General features: G+C 36.4%; 2 protein-coding genes across 3 annotated transcripts; one reads left to right on the plus strand and one right to left on the minus strand.

The window, feature by feature from the left end:
- The first annotated feature begins 2158 nt into the window (after positions 1-2158).
- LOC114722121 (ethylene-responsive transcription factor ERF110-like) lies at positions 2159-4297 on the plus strand. Its single transcript, XM_028908056.1, has 2 exons — positions 2159-2876; positions 3193-4297. The coding sequence occupies exons 1-2, from the start codon at positions 2558-2560 to the stop codon at positions 3972-3974; spliced, it is 1101 nt and encodes a 366-aa protein (XP_028763889.1). The 5' UTR covers positions 2159-2557; the 3' UTR covers positions 3975-4297.
- Positions 4298-9624: 5327 nt separating this feature from the next.
- On the minus strand, positions 9625-14984 carry LOC114722117 (protein S-acyltransferase 8-like). Of its 2 annotated transcripts, none has more exons than XM_028908052.1 (5): positions 14551-14984; positions 12772-12957; positions 11492-11797; positions 11136-11369; positions 9625-10550 (listed from the first exon to the last, which is right to left on the minus strand). In XM_028908052.1, exons 1-5 carry the CDS (start codon positions 14587-14589, stop codon positions 10041-10043), a joined length of 1275 nt encoding a protein of 424 aa, XP_028763885.1. In that variant the 5' UTR covers positions 14590-14984; the 3' UTR covers positions 9625-10040. The 2 variants fall into 2 exon arrangements, with proteins under 2 accessions (XP_028763885.1, XP_028763886.1); XM_028908053.1 differs by having other exon boundaries at positions 14602-14983.
- Positions 14985-16038: the final 1054 nt, after the last annotated feature.

Here is a 16038-nt window from a genome sequence, read left to right on the forward strand (position 1 = left end):
TTCCTTCTGCATTAAGCTCAACAATGTGGTTGTCAACTTCCCTTCTCTCTCGATTATTATATTTCAAAAAAAATTCTAATCACCATCTACTTTAAAATAAATAAATTGCATTAAGATTGTTGAAAAGTTGAATTATTTTTTTAAAAAAAACAATTGTCTTGTATTTATAAATCAGGACAATTGATGCATTTTTTTTTCTTCTCAAGAAAACAAAAATGGTTTAAATGAAGTCTTACCAGCTATATATAATGTTAGCATCTAAAAAGAAAAGACGCGCAAAAATAAACCCAAAAAAAAAGAAGAAAAGCGTGCGGAGAAAAAAAAAACTTTAGCTGATTAATCAGTTCAATATTAATTAGGGTAAACGCCTACGATTAATTAGGTCAAACAATAAACCAAACCTAATGAAAATTCGGTACGAACAGCGTTATCCCTGTATTTGGATCATCTTCAATTTGAAAATATCCCCTTCATTTTATTGGTGAATATATAGACACGTCTTGCATTTATTTATCTATTTATTATTTTATAGGGAAATATTTTCTCCTTTAACTTATGACTCAGTTTGTGGGAGCAGATTGGGTAACAAAATATTTACCTGCGAATATATCTCCCAATAATCCTAATTAATTAGGAAGCTAGTGTCCTTATGAACACACGCGCAAATTAAATCTAAAGTTTTTTTGTTCAGAAATTAAAGTTAATTAAATTTAAATGATGCCCTGCTGATGAAGTTCGGATTCATATAATATTTGGCTTCAATTCTCTGATTTCAGAGAGAGAGAGAGAGAGAGACGTGGTTTGACCATATACCATCACACATTCTTTCGTTTCGAAGACAAGCACCTTCCGTTTTAATTTTTCTTTCTTTGCATATTTAACTGGGAAATTATATTTTAAAAAAATCTCCCATAGTTTGGTTAATTATATACTACTATTATACTATGAATCCAAGAATGCTACTTTTCTTTTCTAAATTTTGATCTAATAACTTATAAAAAAATAGAACATAAAACTAGGATTCATGCATGTTACCTAATCTGCAGCACATCCAATTTTGGTAAAACTGCTTGCTTCCCTCTCTCAATTACCTTGATCACTTTTTGTGAGAGAGATAGTTAACTGAACCCCGTTGATAATAAAATTAATTGGAGATAATAAATATGCAAAATATATTTTTTTTCAAAAATACCTTTATTCGTTAGTGTGCACAAAGATGCCACGTTTCCAAAATAAAAAAATGAAGCAATCCAAATTGGCCACCCGGAGGAGGCTAAATGTAATTAAAAATGTAATTTTTGACTTGTTATGGGCAGATAGCTCAGCTGCGCAAATTAAAGAGTTCAATTCAAAGATGAACTTTGTTTCATCCCAAAACGAGCCGACCGTGTTCAGGGGGGTCCAATGGATCAGAACTTGCCCCCACGTGGCACCAAAATATTAAATCTGAGTCAAAAGTCCTTTAGCCCACCACCATGTGTGAACATCCTAACAAAGGCGGCAGCCCGTTACATGACTTCGTTATCTATTTCAAGCGACAATTACGTCCCATGACCCATACTTAATGAAAATTGCACGGAATGCCCTAGGAATAATAATTATATTTTGGGGTAAAAGTTATTATCTGAATACTTAATGTCGATCCCTTTTTAAAATTGAATACTAAATTTTATAAACTTCGCCATCGAGATTATGTAATGTTTTCAAAAATTTTGTACTTATGTTAACATTTCAGTAATAATAAACTTAGGTTTGCAAAAAAAAAAAGTAATGATAAATTTAAAAAAATATACGACCATATAAGAGTTAGGTTTTTTTTTTTTTTTTATTGATTCATCTCCAAATGTATAATGTACAGTAACTTTTGTGCCGACGGTATGTCTGGATAAAATAATAAATTTTCTGAAAGACATGATAAGAAATCCTTAAAATTTGACGGTATGTTTTAATCTTTCAGAAATGTATCGTCTTTATCATTGTCTATTTAATTTTGAACTTTGTTCGAGTCTGAGTATTAAAATGTAATTTCCCCTCTCATTTTCAGAGTATTTCTTATTTTTAGGTAAATCAATTATAGGGTATTTAATTCAGTATTTCCATTATATTTATACTAGCAGATTTTATTATTTCTTGGAAGAATTCAAATATCAAAAAGAAGAATTTTATTAGAAAGGAGGTGTCCATCGTGCATGCATGTAAAAAGGAAGTGGGGTGTTTGTGCCTGCGAGTTCTATTTTAATGGCGATCCGTTCCCGTTTGATCTCTCTAACCAACCTTATATAACCCTTCGGTTTCTAAGAAAATCACCAAAAGGGTCCTCAGGAATCGGCGAAATAAATCCTGGGTACATCTTCCTTTTCCCTTTTGAAGAAGCGGTATTTACATATGCTTGCTCACGGTGGCGCACCATCGGCGATCAGGGGAGCTCGTGAGGTCCACGTCAGAACGCGGCGGCGGCGAGGGAAGTACTCACAACCGGCAGTCCCAGTCGGCAGGGTTTAACGGAGCTGAAGAGGCGGCTGTAACGACGACAATAGCTGAATCCGTGGAGCCTGTGATGTCAGAGTATGGCAGAGCCGGAGAGTTGTCGGCAATGGTTTCGGCGCTTACGCATGTGGTGTCATCAGGTTCATCTGGACACAGAGACACTAATGAATGGCTCCAAGGAATAAGTGGTTTTCCTATGATGTCACCTTTTGGTCATGTTTCATCTCCTCGTCTGTCTCCTTCTTCATCTTCCTCAGGTCCTCTTATGGGCTCTGCCTCTGGTTCATGGCTAGGTCAGAAAAGAGGCCGTCAGGAAGAAGAAGAAGCCGCATTCAAAGCCGCCATTGGTGACTTCGCTGCATCATCACAGAACGAGTCTGCATCAACAGGTGCAATTAGTTAACTTGATTCTCACTTCACATGTCTAATCAAATACAACAAATGGTTTTGTTTGAACCTATTCGCACTTTGATCTTACTTAGTAACCTAGAGAATAGTTCAATATGAATTATATTGCATGTATCAGACAGAACTTTTTCACCTGAATATTGCACCGAACAGATTCTGTACGAGCTTCATACGATAAAGATATAAATGTAGTGCCATTTTCTAACCATGAAGAATTTGTATGAGTGAGTTAACGGCGTTTTTCTAAGCATAAAGAAGAGTGTGTATGTGTGAGTTATATTTGTCTTTGATTAGCAGTGACGGAGGTGGAAGCTTCGAATATCACTGCAACTGACGCACCGGTGGTGGCTACTTCGGCCTTACCGGTGATGCCGTCGAGTGAAACTGTTTCCTATGAAGAAACAGGGGAGAGGAGGAGGAGGTACAGAGGGGTGAGGCAGAGGCCTTGGGGTAAGTGGGCAGCGGAGATTCGCGACCCCCACAAGGCGGCAAGGGTCTGGCTTGGCACGTTCGACACGGCGGAGGCGGCCGCGAGAGCTTATGACGAAGCCGCATTGAGGTTCAGGGGTAGCAGAGCCAAACTGAACTTTCCGGAAAACGTCAGAGCAGTTCCGGTGCCCGTTCAAAATTTTCCTGCCACCACCCACGTCCTTCAGCAGTCCCCGGCGGCGCTTCCGTTCATGCAGGCGTCGTCTTTTCAGGGGCCCTCTGATTTGGTCAGAGACTATTGGAATTACTCCCAGATGCTCCAGAGTTCCGGCGACTTCCAAGGTCAACGGCAACCACAGCCGCCGCAGCAGATACCGCCGGGTTTGGTGCAGCAATGGCTCTACAATTCTCAATTGAGTGCTCTTCAATCGTCTTCTTCGTTGTTTTCACCATCATCATTGTCGTCATCTTCATCTCCCACTACATTTTCACCTTCTAGTCAGTTATCCCCTGCTTCATTTCCCCTACCTTCCGGTCAGCAAATAGGCTATTTCCGACCACCGGGAAACCAGACTCAGGGCGGAGACACCTCGTATTTTCCTACGTCAACATGGTCAGACACCGGCAACTATCCTCCGCCGTCCAGGTGAAGAGAATTCTTGAAATAAATTTGGTGTCAAAGTATTTTGTTGACTAAATTGACTATGAATAGATGTATAAGCATATACAACAACCATACGTTAGTCATTTAAACAAAAAAAAAAAAGAGTGTCCATACCAGAAATTGTTGGTCTCCATATGTTTATATTCTATTTATAGTTAATTCGGTCTATACAAATTTGATACAGTAGATCTGCTAAAAAATTTCTTTTTATTCAAAGACGTTATTTATTGTCTTTACAATATGCAGTGTATTGCAAAGAAAAGGAGTATTTCAATTTCAATTTCAATTTTATTGTTAATTTTATTTAAAGATGAGAAAAGTTGCTGAATCTGCATGCAGCTGATGGAATTAAATTTGATTCTTGTTTGCGTTCCAATGAATGGTATATTAAGAAGATGATATAAAGAGGAGGGAACAATTAAAGGATGAGGGAGGATAAAGAGAAAAGAGATAAAGGCAAAGCGGCAATTAGTTTATAATTCAGGATTAGTTTATTCTTAGTACAAGATAGATCTGCAGTCCTCATTGCTCCAATGAAATTTGAAAAGTTCAAAAGATGGTTTGAATGTTTAAGATTTAAAATTTTTAATTTAAAATTTTTTAATATTAAATTTATTTTTTTAGAACTATCTGTTCAAATATTATCTTTGTATCACTTAAAATAAAAATCTTATTTAAAATGTAAAAACCAATTAAATTGGGAGGATATTTGAATAGAAACTAAACTATGGTTTTAAAAGTACTTTTACGGTATACAGAGTAAATATTTAGAGAAATTTGTCTCGTTTTACAGAAAAGTACTTTTTCATTGTTGCCAAACACTTCCTGAATTTGAACTATTACCATTTAAAATCAATTTGAATAGTCCAAATTAAGGGGGTATTTGGATAGAAACAAAATCATAATTTTAAAAGTACTTTTATGATATACGATAAATATATAAAGGAATTTGTCTCAATTTATAAAAAAGTATTTTTGAGATTACCCAAATAGCTTCTAAAAGAAGCACTCTATACTTTTTCTGATGTGTTTACATAGACCTAATGCTAACAATTTTAAGTTCATATTATTATTATTTCTTTTGGATGAGAGATAGATCAAAAATAGAATATATAGTTATACTTACCTTCACACATGATATCTTGTGGTTCCTTTGGTAATCCGATAGAAATAAAACATTCGTATGATTTCAAGTTCTCTCATCAGACATCCAAACCCAAAAAAAAAAAAAAGGACAGAAGTGTGCCGACATCTCCCTTTGTTTCACTTTCTAGTCACTTGTTAAAATTCTGTGGAATTATGGTGTGGATGGCTCAACTTTCAACTTAACGTCCATGACCATCATTTAATTTGTCTCCCACAAGTCTCTAATTATGGCGTATTAATTTTTTTTTAAAAATCTTTATTTGTGAGAAAAATAAAAAAAAATACTTATGATTTGTAAGGAATATGAAGATGTGACCCCATATATATACATTGACACACGAATTAAAAGATCAAGTCAAGATGCACAGAGTCTCCTTAATTAACTGATAATTATCAATTCCTCTGTTCCTATTAGCAGTCACACTCTCTGTCCCACCCAAATTTCAGAGCATGCCAACCATTGAATCAGGTGTTTGAAAATTTTCTTTTGTTTTGTTTTTCAAAACGAAATAGTTGGGACCATAAAAACGTGCTTCGTCTGTGTTAGTGAATTATGATTTGGACCGTTGGCTGCTGAATACATTAATATGTAGCATTCCTTCCTTATCATATTTTTGTCGTGGGAGTCATATTTGGAATATACTATCTCCTGCTCAATTATAAGAGCTAGTTAACTAATTTGAGGAGATTAAAAAAATAAGTTAAGTTAGTTATTTATAATAAATAGGTATTGTCTTTCTTAAAAGATTCTTGCTAATTAAGTTTATTGGTTAGAACTGCTATTATTATAGGGACTATCTTGGAAAAAAATGCATAAATAAGAGAGACAAAGTAAATTAGGATCTTATAATTAGAATCAAAATAAAATTCAAACGAGATCTTATGTTAAGGACCGGAGGTAGTATTATGTATTCACTTTGTTCAATTAAAAATAGTCAATTTTTTACAATACGACTTCATATTCTTGCCTTTAAATACTACAAGGGATCAGTACGCCCAAAAAAAAAATCGGATAAATTTTCCTATTAAAAATTTTATTGGTAACAAAAACATGATAAATTTTTATGCACAAAAAATAGCAGTACTCTGTATATTTTGTAGGTATGGAATATTAATATTCTGATTTAATCTTTTTTCACTAATACAATTTTTAATGAGGAGCTTTTCTCCCATTCATGAATTTCTGATGTTCTTCACAGTGTTTTACCGATTAGCCCCAGAGACATTTGGGCTCGCCTCTGATATGGGCCCACTCATATATGATGAGGCTTTGGGCTTTTTATTCTCATTCTGTATTTTCTCGGGCGGTTCAAATCCTCCAAAAAACAAGTTGCAATTTATTTCTCGTGAATTGATAAATAAAACCAATGGGAATTGGATCTAGCAGAATGGGTTAGTCCCTCACAACATGACAAACTAAGATTCAAATTTTCACCGAGAGAGATGCCTACATTTAATGCTCAACAGTGCTTCAAATAGGATTGCCTTCAATAGAAAGATACCTATACTTTAGCAAAAGAAAAAAACAACGAGAAAATTTTTTACTAGTCAGAAAAATGACACAACTTTCTGAAAATATTGAAGTTAAATTTGAAGAAAAGTTTGAGTGGCAGAAGGCATTGGTCAAATTGAAGTTAAATATTAGTCTAACGTTGCGTCAAATTTATATCAAACCTTTTTTTTTCCAAAAAAAATCCTCAAAATAGGAATTACCAAATATGAAAACAGAAGTTTTGTTGACCTTGACATTTCTATTTTTGGAGTTGAGAAAATTAGTTTAGGGGCCCTACCGAATCGGTAGCCGTTAATCTCATTGCCCTCGGAACTTAAACTAACAATTCATCCACCAAAAGTGTTCATCTTCAAACCGATAAAACATCAAATCAAACACAACAATTATAGCAAACATGGGACGATGCTTATAAAAACCTCCTGAAACATCATTACCTGGTTACGTATACATCACCATTTCTGAATTAATTAAGAACAACAGATCGAAATGGCTCGTCGTTCAGCTTGGTGTTTGATCCTCATGCTTTTGTGTTTATCCCTCCTCCTCCACCCTGCTCTTGCAAAAGGCAAAGGAAAGAAACATAAGAAAAAGCAAAACAAAGACCAAACCATCACCCTAACGCCACCGCCACCATCAGCCAGTGAGCTATCACCGCCCACACCCTCCGACGAAGGCCACAAAAAGGGCCACCACAAGGGCCAGAAGAAGAAGCAGGATTCTGATGAGTATAGTGTTGACATGCCATCGCTATCCCCGGCCGTGAAAGACCTGGTTACCAAGTCTCTTGGCTTGTCAGCGCCCCCAAGCACGGCTCCATCACCGTCTGAATCAACCGTCACTCCTGCACCGGCGGTCTCACCGGCACCGCATGTCTCCGGCTCAATCGCCTTGATCGTGAAATCGAGCCAAGGTACGAAGTCCTTCACAGACCATATCTGCGATCTAGCCGCAAACCCCAAACAGTGCGAGAAGATCCTCGAGGGCAAGGACAAGAAGTACATAGAGTCGTTGCCGGCGGGCACCACGTCAACGCTGTCCATAGAGCTGTCGGCGGCGGTCGCATCGAAGGCGGTGCTTTACATGTCGGACAAGATGACGTCCGATAGCATCGATCCATCGTCGACGACATGCGTAGAGAATTACCAAGACGCCATTGTTGGTTTCACGGGTGCTTATGCAAATTTCACAGCTGATCCTACGACGGCTAAGCAGAGCCTTAACGATGCTGACGTTAAGATTGGATTGTGTGAAACCAGTTTGGCATCGGGAGAGCCCAAGGGTTTTCTTCCTGTCATGGATGACACCAACAAGCTCTTGAGATCTTTGATTCAGCTGGTCTTACAAGAGTTTCCTCATTAACCTCAAGATCTCATACATTTATATATATACAGAGATCTGATCATGCATATATTTGTGATTCGATGTGGTTTTATCAATCCTGGAATTTATATGACTAGTTTCTAACAGTTCAATTCAAAACTCATTCTATATATATTGAGAGATGGATCAGAAGATGTTTTCTTTTTGTTGTATTCTCTTCATGTAATTAATTGTTGTATAAAGAACGATGTGATTGTATTCTTACAGAAAGGAAACATTTTCTTCTAACACGCTGATGTATTATTGTTCAGTTCTTTTTTGTTATTTTTCTATGTTTAATATCGCAAAATAATTTAGGAGGTTGCAGAAATGGATATCGTCGGCATCCCAGAAGAAACGATATGATGGAGAATACTTAATTCTTAGTCATGCATGGTGGTAAACCAATAAGCAAATATGGAATATATTCCCACCATTGTTTTATCTCACTGTTAAAGTTTTAATGTATTAAGAAATACATTAGTGTTTCAAATTTTCAAATATATATGTACCCCTAATTCTTTTATGTATTCTCCCATGTCATTATCATCTCTTACTCAATTAAGTTGATGATGATAGTTGGAAAAATTATCATTAATGTTGTCTTAGATTTTTTTTTTTTAAATGGCATTACATTTTTTTTTCGAAACTGACGATTAGCAAGTCATATCATTCACAAATAATAATAGTACGACCTTTTTTTCAAAAAAAAAAAAAAACTCGTAGTCTAATTACATAATCATATTCCTTTACTACACAAATTTCTATGTGGTTTCTAAGTCCTTTAGAGAGCCCAAAGTTAATCGTATATGTGTCCCTGGCATACTTTTCTATTTCTCCCCCTTTTTTTCTTTTAATTTCTGGGTACGCATGTAGATGTAGATTTTGTTAGTTTGGGTTCAAAGCCAAAAGGTATTTGAATTAGTTTTTTAAAAATCCTAATAGTCTCTATCACTGAAAATACTCTTCCGATTTTTAATATAAAACTTAATTAATTAATTTAAATAAATTAAAAATATTAATTAAATTAGTTAATATGATATATTTTTTAAAACACCCTAAGAATATGTTTGGTATGAGGGATTTGGAGGGGAGAGGAGAGAAGGGGAGGGGGAAGAATTTTAATAATTTCCCCTTGTTTGCCAACACACAAATTTTTGGAAGGGAGGGAAAATTTTACCTCCCCTCCAAAATTGGGAGGATTTGAAAGGAAATGACAATATTTTATCATATTGTGACCATTATGCCTATATTTTAAATAAAATAAGGGTAAAATTGTTAATGTCAAAATATTTTTTCCTCCCTTCTATTCATGAATCAAACAAGGTAATATTAAAACCTTTTCCCTCTTTTTTTATAAATCCAAACAACATAATATTAAAATCCTTCCACTCTCCTCCCCTTCCTTTTCTTCCATTAAAATCCCTCCCCTTCTCTTCCTCACATTGAACCAAACAGACCCTAAACATCTTTCTTAATTCTTTTCCTTCCTCTCTTACTTGATTTTTCTTATTGTTAAAAAAAATTAATAAATATATAAAATAGATTTTAAATATAAAACAAACATCTATTAAACAGGGGAGGAGTACCACTTCATTCACCCCAAAAAAAAAAAAGAGAAAAGAAAAGACCACTTCATATCAACAGCTTGGATGAAAGCATTTTTTTACTTGGTAACCAAGTTTGTACATAGAGCCTAAAACCCAATAAGCAGGGAAATTTTTAGCATTTTTCACAACTGGTTATTTACACAAAGAATATAGCCAGCAGCGTAGATGCCGGCCACATATCGAACCGTAGAGGAAAAAACTATCAGGCAAATAAAAACACGCATTTCTATGCTTTCCAACAAAGCCAGAGGATTGCCACAAGGTGGTCCACTCAGATTTTGCACCCAGACCTTTCCATCAATTCAAATTCCATTTGCTCCATAAACTCCGATCATCAGGTCTCCTCTTCCTCTCACAATATTCCAGGTAAAACCCACATCATTCATATTGATGGCATGCTAACATCAGAAAATCAAACCACAGGTCATTGGCGCACCTCATTAGAAGCAACATAGCTTCTGCTTTCAGTGACACTTGAACTGGCAAGGACCTCTGGTGAAATTTCCCAGCTCCCACTTCTCCTTCCCCAACTTGAGTGCCTAGCATCAGACCGAATTGTCTGAGCTCGGTGATCTGACTGCAAAGTTGAGTCAGCCTCCGAAGTGTTAAGTGGAGGTCCATTGCTCCCTCTACTCTGGATGTCCTCCTCGATTTCTTCAATATCCCGACGCTGTGATATCTTCAATAGATCTTCACCAATATCTAGATCATCTTCAACCTTAGGACGTGGCTCTCCAACCACGTCTTCAGGTTCAGGTTCCCTGGTACTGACTTGAGGCGGTGGCCTCTGAACCTCCTCTTGTACAGTGGCCCGGAAATTGTTTCTGGAGGGCTTAACTTTAGTGCAAAATACTTCCAGAAAGTTATTTAAACAACCACGATTATAAACATTAACCCTGTTGTCAGCTCTGTACCGGAAGTTTTCATAGGTAGTCTGCAAAAAACGGGTAATAATCTTGGTGATCAGAATCTTCTTGTGACAACTCATGGATCAATTTCCAGAAAGCAAACCATACAATCATATGCGATATGGATTGGGAATATGATGCATCCTACCAAGCATTCACTAACACCCCACTCAAAAGATACGCTGGGAACATGATGACAACATCTCTCTCTCTCTCTCTTCCCCCCTCCATATATGTGTGTGTGTGTGCGCGCACATGACAGTTTCAAAATTACAACAGAGGTGGAAGGTGTATGCAGATAATCATTTTCCATCACTAAGTAGACAGCCTAATTTTGGGCTGCCATCTTCATATGAAATAGTTAAAACATATGAGATTTTAATGTGGATATGTTATTTAAATCAATTAACTATTATGGGCTATGCCATGATTTTGTCCGTTTTCCAACCACCCTGCATCGCTGGTGGAATTAGGAATTTACTATCATGAAGCTACTTCCGAATCCCAACCAAAGATTTAAATATTAACCTTAAGGTACCCTAAGGTACCCTAAACGGTAATTAATTAAAAAAGATAAGAAAGCTAGAAATGTAAGAAGAAATGGATTTGACCTGATTTGTGCCGATAAGGTATAGGTGAAAACCAGTTAGTCCACCAACAAACCACAGAGCGATGAAACAATAAATCATTATTATCACTGATGCGGGGGATTCTTTCATTGCCATCCAAACTGTGCCATCACCATGATCCATAAGAACCTTAATGTAGAAAGCTGAGATGGAAAATACATATATGCATAGGATAGTTGCTGAAGATACGAACAGAAAGAAGTAACGGTAGTTCCTCTGCACACAGGAAAAGACAAATAAAGTACTATAAGATGCAACAACAATAGTCCAGAACATCAGCAGAAAGGAAAACAAAGATCATAAAAAATAGTAATTCTTATGATAGTCAGTTATTGTACCAATCCAATGCATTGACCAACCCACGGGCAATGGTGATCAAAACGCTCAACACAATTGTTGCAAATGGAGCAATGTGAGCAGCGTGGAGGACGATACAGCATACAAGTTTCACAGTATTTCACCCTTACAGGAAGGCCATTGACCATTACTTCTTTGGTTCGAGGGAACTGAAGGCTTGGTGTCTGTCGTCCCCCTACATCAGCAGAAACTGAAGAATCATAACGAAACTCTTCCTCTGGTGGATTTGAATTCCTTGGAATAATGCCCGGATCACGTGATGAAGTAAGAAAGAGAATACCCAGAACCTATAAACATAGACTATAGGGATTATGTTGCGTCAAACCCTAGGAGACCAGACAAAGATTAGGTAAAAAATGAAAAATCAATCATGATATGAAACTTTCACAAGAAGCATAATTCAAACACAGAAAAATATAATCAAGGCAACTTCCTACATTATTTTGATAAAATTTAAAAAAGATTGACAAAAAAGGAAAGAAAAGAAAGAAATAGGCAGCAGCAACAGGTGCATTGGCATTAATTCATAACAGGCCCCGATGATTGGTGGACACTGGGCAAGAGTATAGCTCAAAGATGCATTCTGTATTGCCTCTGAAAGGAAACAGTTCAGCTTTCCACCATATAATATCTTTAGGGCTCAAGTGTGGCTGCATAATGGAACATTATGAGGGCATCAGCCCTTCCCACTCTGGATGAAGCTTGCTGAGCTTCGCACTAGCTCTCTCAGCCATGATTTCTTTTTGTCTTTTCTCTCTTGTTTATTTGAATATCTGTTCAAATTCTTTCCACTTTTAGGGATCCTTCATCTTTATATTTTCATAGTATTTGGGATCAACTCCTTTATGGTTATAAGAAATTAGTTTGCTTTATAGAGTCATCTACTTGTACATGCTAGCTATAGAGGGTAAAAAATTCAATCATACAGAAGTTCAGGAGAAAACAAAATATCACTCATCAATGACAAGCTCGATCCCTGGCACAAGCTGTCAGCTTAAAAGGTTCAAGAATGAGGGAGGAATGGCAGTATAGCGAGATGAGTGGAAAACTAACAGAGGAACCTTGATAATATAATTAAAATTAAGCTTCTTTTTTTTTTCTGAAAAAAAGAAGAAATAAGAGCTGTCTTGAAAACATGGTAAACTGAAGCGTTTGAACCATGAGCATATAACAAAACAGGATCCACGCGTGCATATGGCAAGGACCAACTCATCAAATGCAGAATAGAAAAGAATGAGGGGAAAAGGTTCACAAAACTTACCCAAATAGTAAAGAGAATTGCCATAACTAGAATAGCATATCCTGCATCATACGATGAAAATTCATGCCGAAGATGCCTCACTACAAATACACAAAAGATGATGACTGGAACGGTAATCAGCAACAACGTGACAAGAAGGGATCGAGCATCAGGCCCAAATATCAACCTCCCTCCACAAATGAACTTCTGCATATGATTAGGAGAAGAGTTAACACTTAGACAGAGCACGTTAATTAGCAAGAGACAAAAGAAGGCATGAAAATACTAAAGGCAATACAGAAGAGATCATGTTCACATCCTATAAAAATCCATGGATAATAAACTACTAGCTCCTGAACGTGCAATAAATTATCAAAATATGCTAACATCATTTGAAGAGGAAGTATCAGAAGTTACAGAGAAAGTCTCCCAAAAGCTAAAAAATAAATTATATTTGTCATTTGAAGACAATATATTGGTCAAACTTAAATACCCCATTCCACCACAAGCCTCGAGAGTAAAGTTACATATCATAGCATGAACACCTCCATGGCCCTTGATCCTACTCCCATGTTAAGTTAAACTATTCCAACCAATAACAAAAGGTTAGGGGGAAAAACATCATATCTCAATCACTCATCAATCTATTTGTAAACTATATAGTTAATCTGTCAGAACTCGAAAGGGTGGTTTGACCAAGGGAGCACAAAATTATTTGCCATAATTGTATTCTAAACAAAGAGTTAGATAGCATATCCATCACATGATTCCTCTGTCTCTTCACTTTTTAAATCCACAAGAGAAAAGCCATTTTTCTAGTTGTCCAAACTCCAAATATGTTAGCAGAACATCCGCGTGAAATTTATAAAATATTTACATGAGGACCATAACCTAAACATACACTTATTTGCAGCCTAAACACCTAAAAGTGTATAAAGTAGTTTCAAGATAAACATGAAAAGATGCTGGCTGTGATTATATTCCAAACTACCAGATAAGGATTTCTTCTTTAAGAAACAAAACATCATCTAGAGCAGATAAAGCATGACAATTACTCAAACCCTCTGCAACGTTACCTTGTTCAGTTTCATTACCTTTCTGATAAACTCAAATATGTTTTTAAAAGAAAAAACTCAGTAACTATGTCAGGTAAATGGAAGGAAAAAAACACCAGATTAGTCAAGTTCAATATCTTAAATACTTATTTGTCCAAAATACAAGGCAGCCTGCCAAGGTGAGGCTAACAATTGCATCTAATTAAGTACTGCTTCTGAATCTCCAGTACCTTTTCTCAGCAAAAAGGTGAAACAACGTAAATAAGTAGAAAACTGACAGAAACCAAGGTCAATACTAAATCCAATGGCCTCATTAAATGCTATGTCCAACCAACTCCTCTAGCCAAAGCATCATTAAAGTTTCGTCTGACAGGAAGTAAGGCAGAACATAGAGCCCCAAAACCCGCCGCACAAAAACAAACACAATGGATGGGCAGAGGAAGGGAACTGCTAATTCAAAGTAGTAAAACTCACAAAACGCATGACCTCACAGTAGCTCAACATATCCAGTGTATGATGCCGAAATCATCGTCCGAGTTAAAACTTTCCGTCTTCCATTTTTAAGCAACCAAAAGGACCATAAACTCAAACCACACTTAAGCTCTTAGAATCATTCCAAAACACCCAATCTATAAGGAACCACAAGGTTGCCCATCAACAAATAAAGAGCATCCCCAAGAGGCAAGTAAAGCATCAAAAGTCTAATTTGCAAAAAAGAGGAAGAAGCAGGTGAATTAAACATTACATTACTCCCTTTCCAGACTTGGTAAACACGCTTTGCCATGAAGAATCTTACGCAATATTCACACTATGCAGGGAAAGAGCCAAAGACCCGATACATGCAACGAGTGTTTATCTCATCTGGCATTCGCGCATTCAGAAAACAGCCCCTCAATAGAACCCCAAGAGAATCAGAGTCCAACTGGTGAGGGACTATCCTCGCTGAAGCGATTGAAGGGCGAAATCCGAACGCTACGATGAGAGAAGAAAAACCAAATGAAGGGGCTTGGGAGAAACGTGAGGGGAAAACCTCAGAAGGAAGAGAGAGAAAGGTGTGATCTCAACGATGGTGGTTTTTGATTTTGAGTTTGGAATTTGCGAGCATGCTTTTTATTTGCTAAAGAATATTCAGGAGGAAATCTCCCCTGCGCCGATATATAGCGCCAACGAATACTATTGCAGAAGACGAAGAAGAAGAACCCTTCCATCTCACGTCACTGTCACCCCCCAATCCATCCTCAAGTGAATCCTCCTGCAAAAAAAATTCATGACGGCAAAATTACCTTTTTGCCATTCCATTTGTGCTCGAAATCTCTCCTTCCACGTCGGCATCTCGGTGGGGTCAACTCTTAAGTGGCACGATCCTAACGGTTCTGATGGAGATAGTGCGTTCTCTATCACCAGGCTCGAGTTTCTTCAATGAAATTGTTATTATGTGTTTTCCTTTCCTCTTATTCAAAAGAGGGGAATCCAATAATAATAGTGCTCCATCTTAATAGTGGCGGAGCTGAAAAACCCAAAAATAAATAAATAAATAAAAGGGAGGGAAAATAATAAAAAGGCGGACCAGAAAGGCCAAAAGCGAAATGCCAGCCTGGATTCTCTGGCCTTCGGTTTGAGCTTAACGTCACCCTCTGGATTTTAAAATGTTGGTTTCTCTTTTTCCGCGTAATAATAATACTCTTTTTATCTTTAATATAGGACCTAATTATTAAGTTAGTTTCGGTTCTAAATATAAAATTCATTTTTTATATTTATCAATTTTTTCTAAATTACCTTTATGGATACTCCTTCAACTATAATCAACTAATAAGTAGAAGGGGGAAAGGGGTATTAAAAAAAATCATTATGGTGTTTTAGGAAAAATATGTCATATTACTTATAATTAACTAGTTTACTTAACTTTTTTAATCTAATCAAATTAGTTAAATAAATTTTATATTAAGAATCAAAAGAGTATTACTATACTAGTGCCTGCCAAGACTAGCTAAAAGTGTTTCCATAAGAGAGTTTATTTTTGCCAATATCACCCCGTGGCATATAATATAAACACCTCTCATTGGCAATTCAATTTCGTTTACTAATTTTTATTATTATTACTAATCCTTTTAATTAAAAAAAAAGTTTTCTTTCACTTATTTTTAGTGACTTTTGGACTTTATGACAGAGAGGATTTCTGGTTAGTAAAAAAACAAAAGATTAAGGTGCAAATTTGTTTCAAAATTTTTTTCTC

This window comes from Neltuma alba, unplaced genomic scaffold (assembly GCF_004799145.2).
Source record: "Neltuma alba isolate B1F8T4 unplaced genomic scaffold, ASM479914v2 tig00012082_pilon, whole genome shotgun sequence".
Lineage (NCBI taxonomy): Eukaryota > Viridiplantae > Streptophyta > Magnoliopsida > Fabales > Fabaceae > Neltuma > Neltuma alba.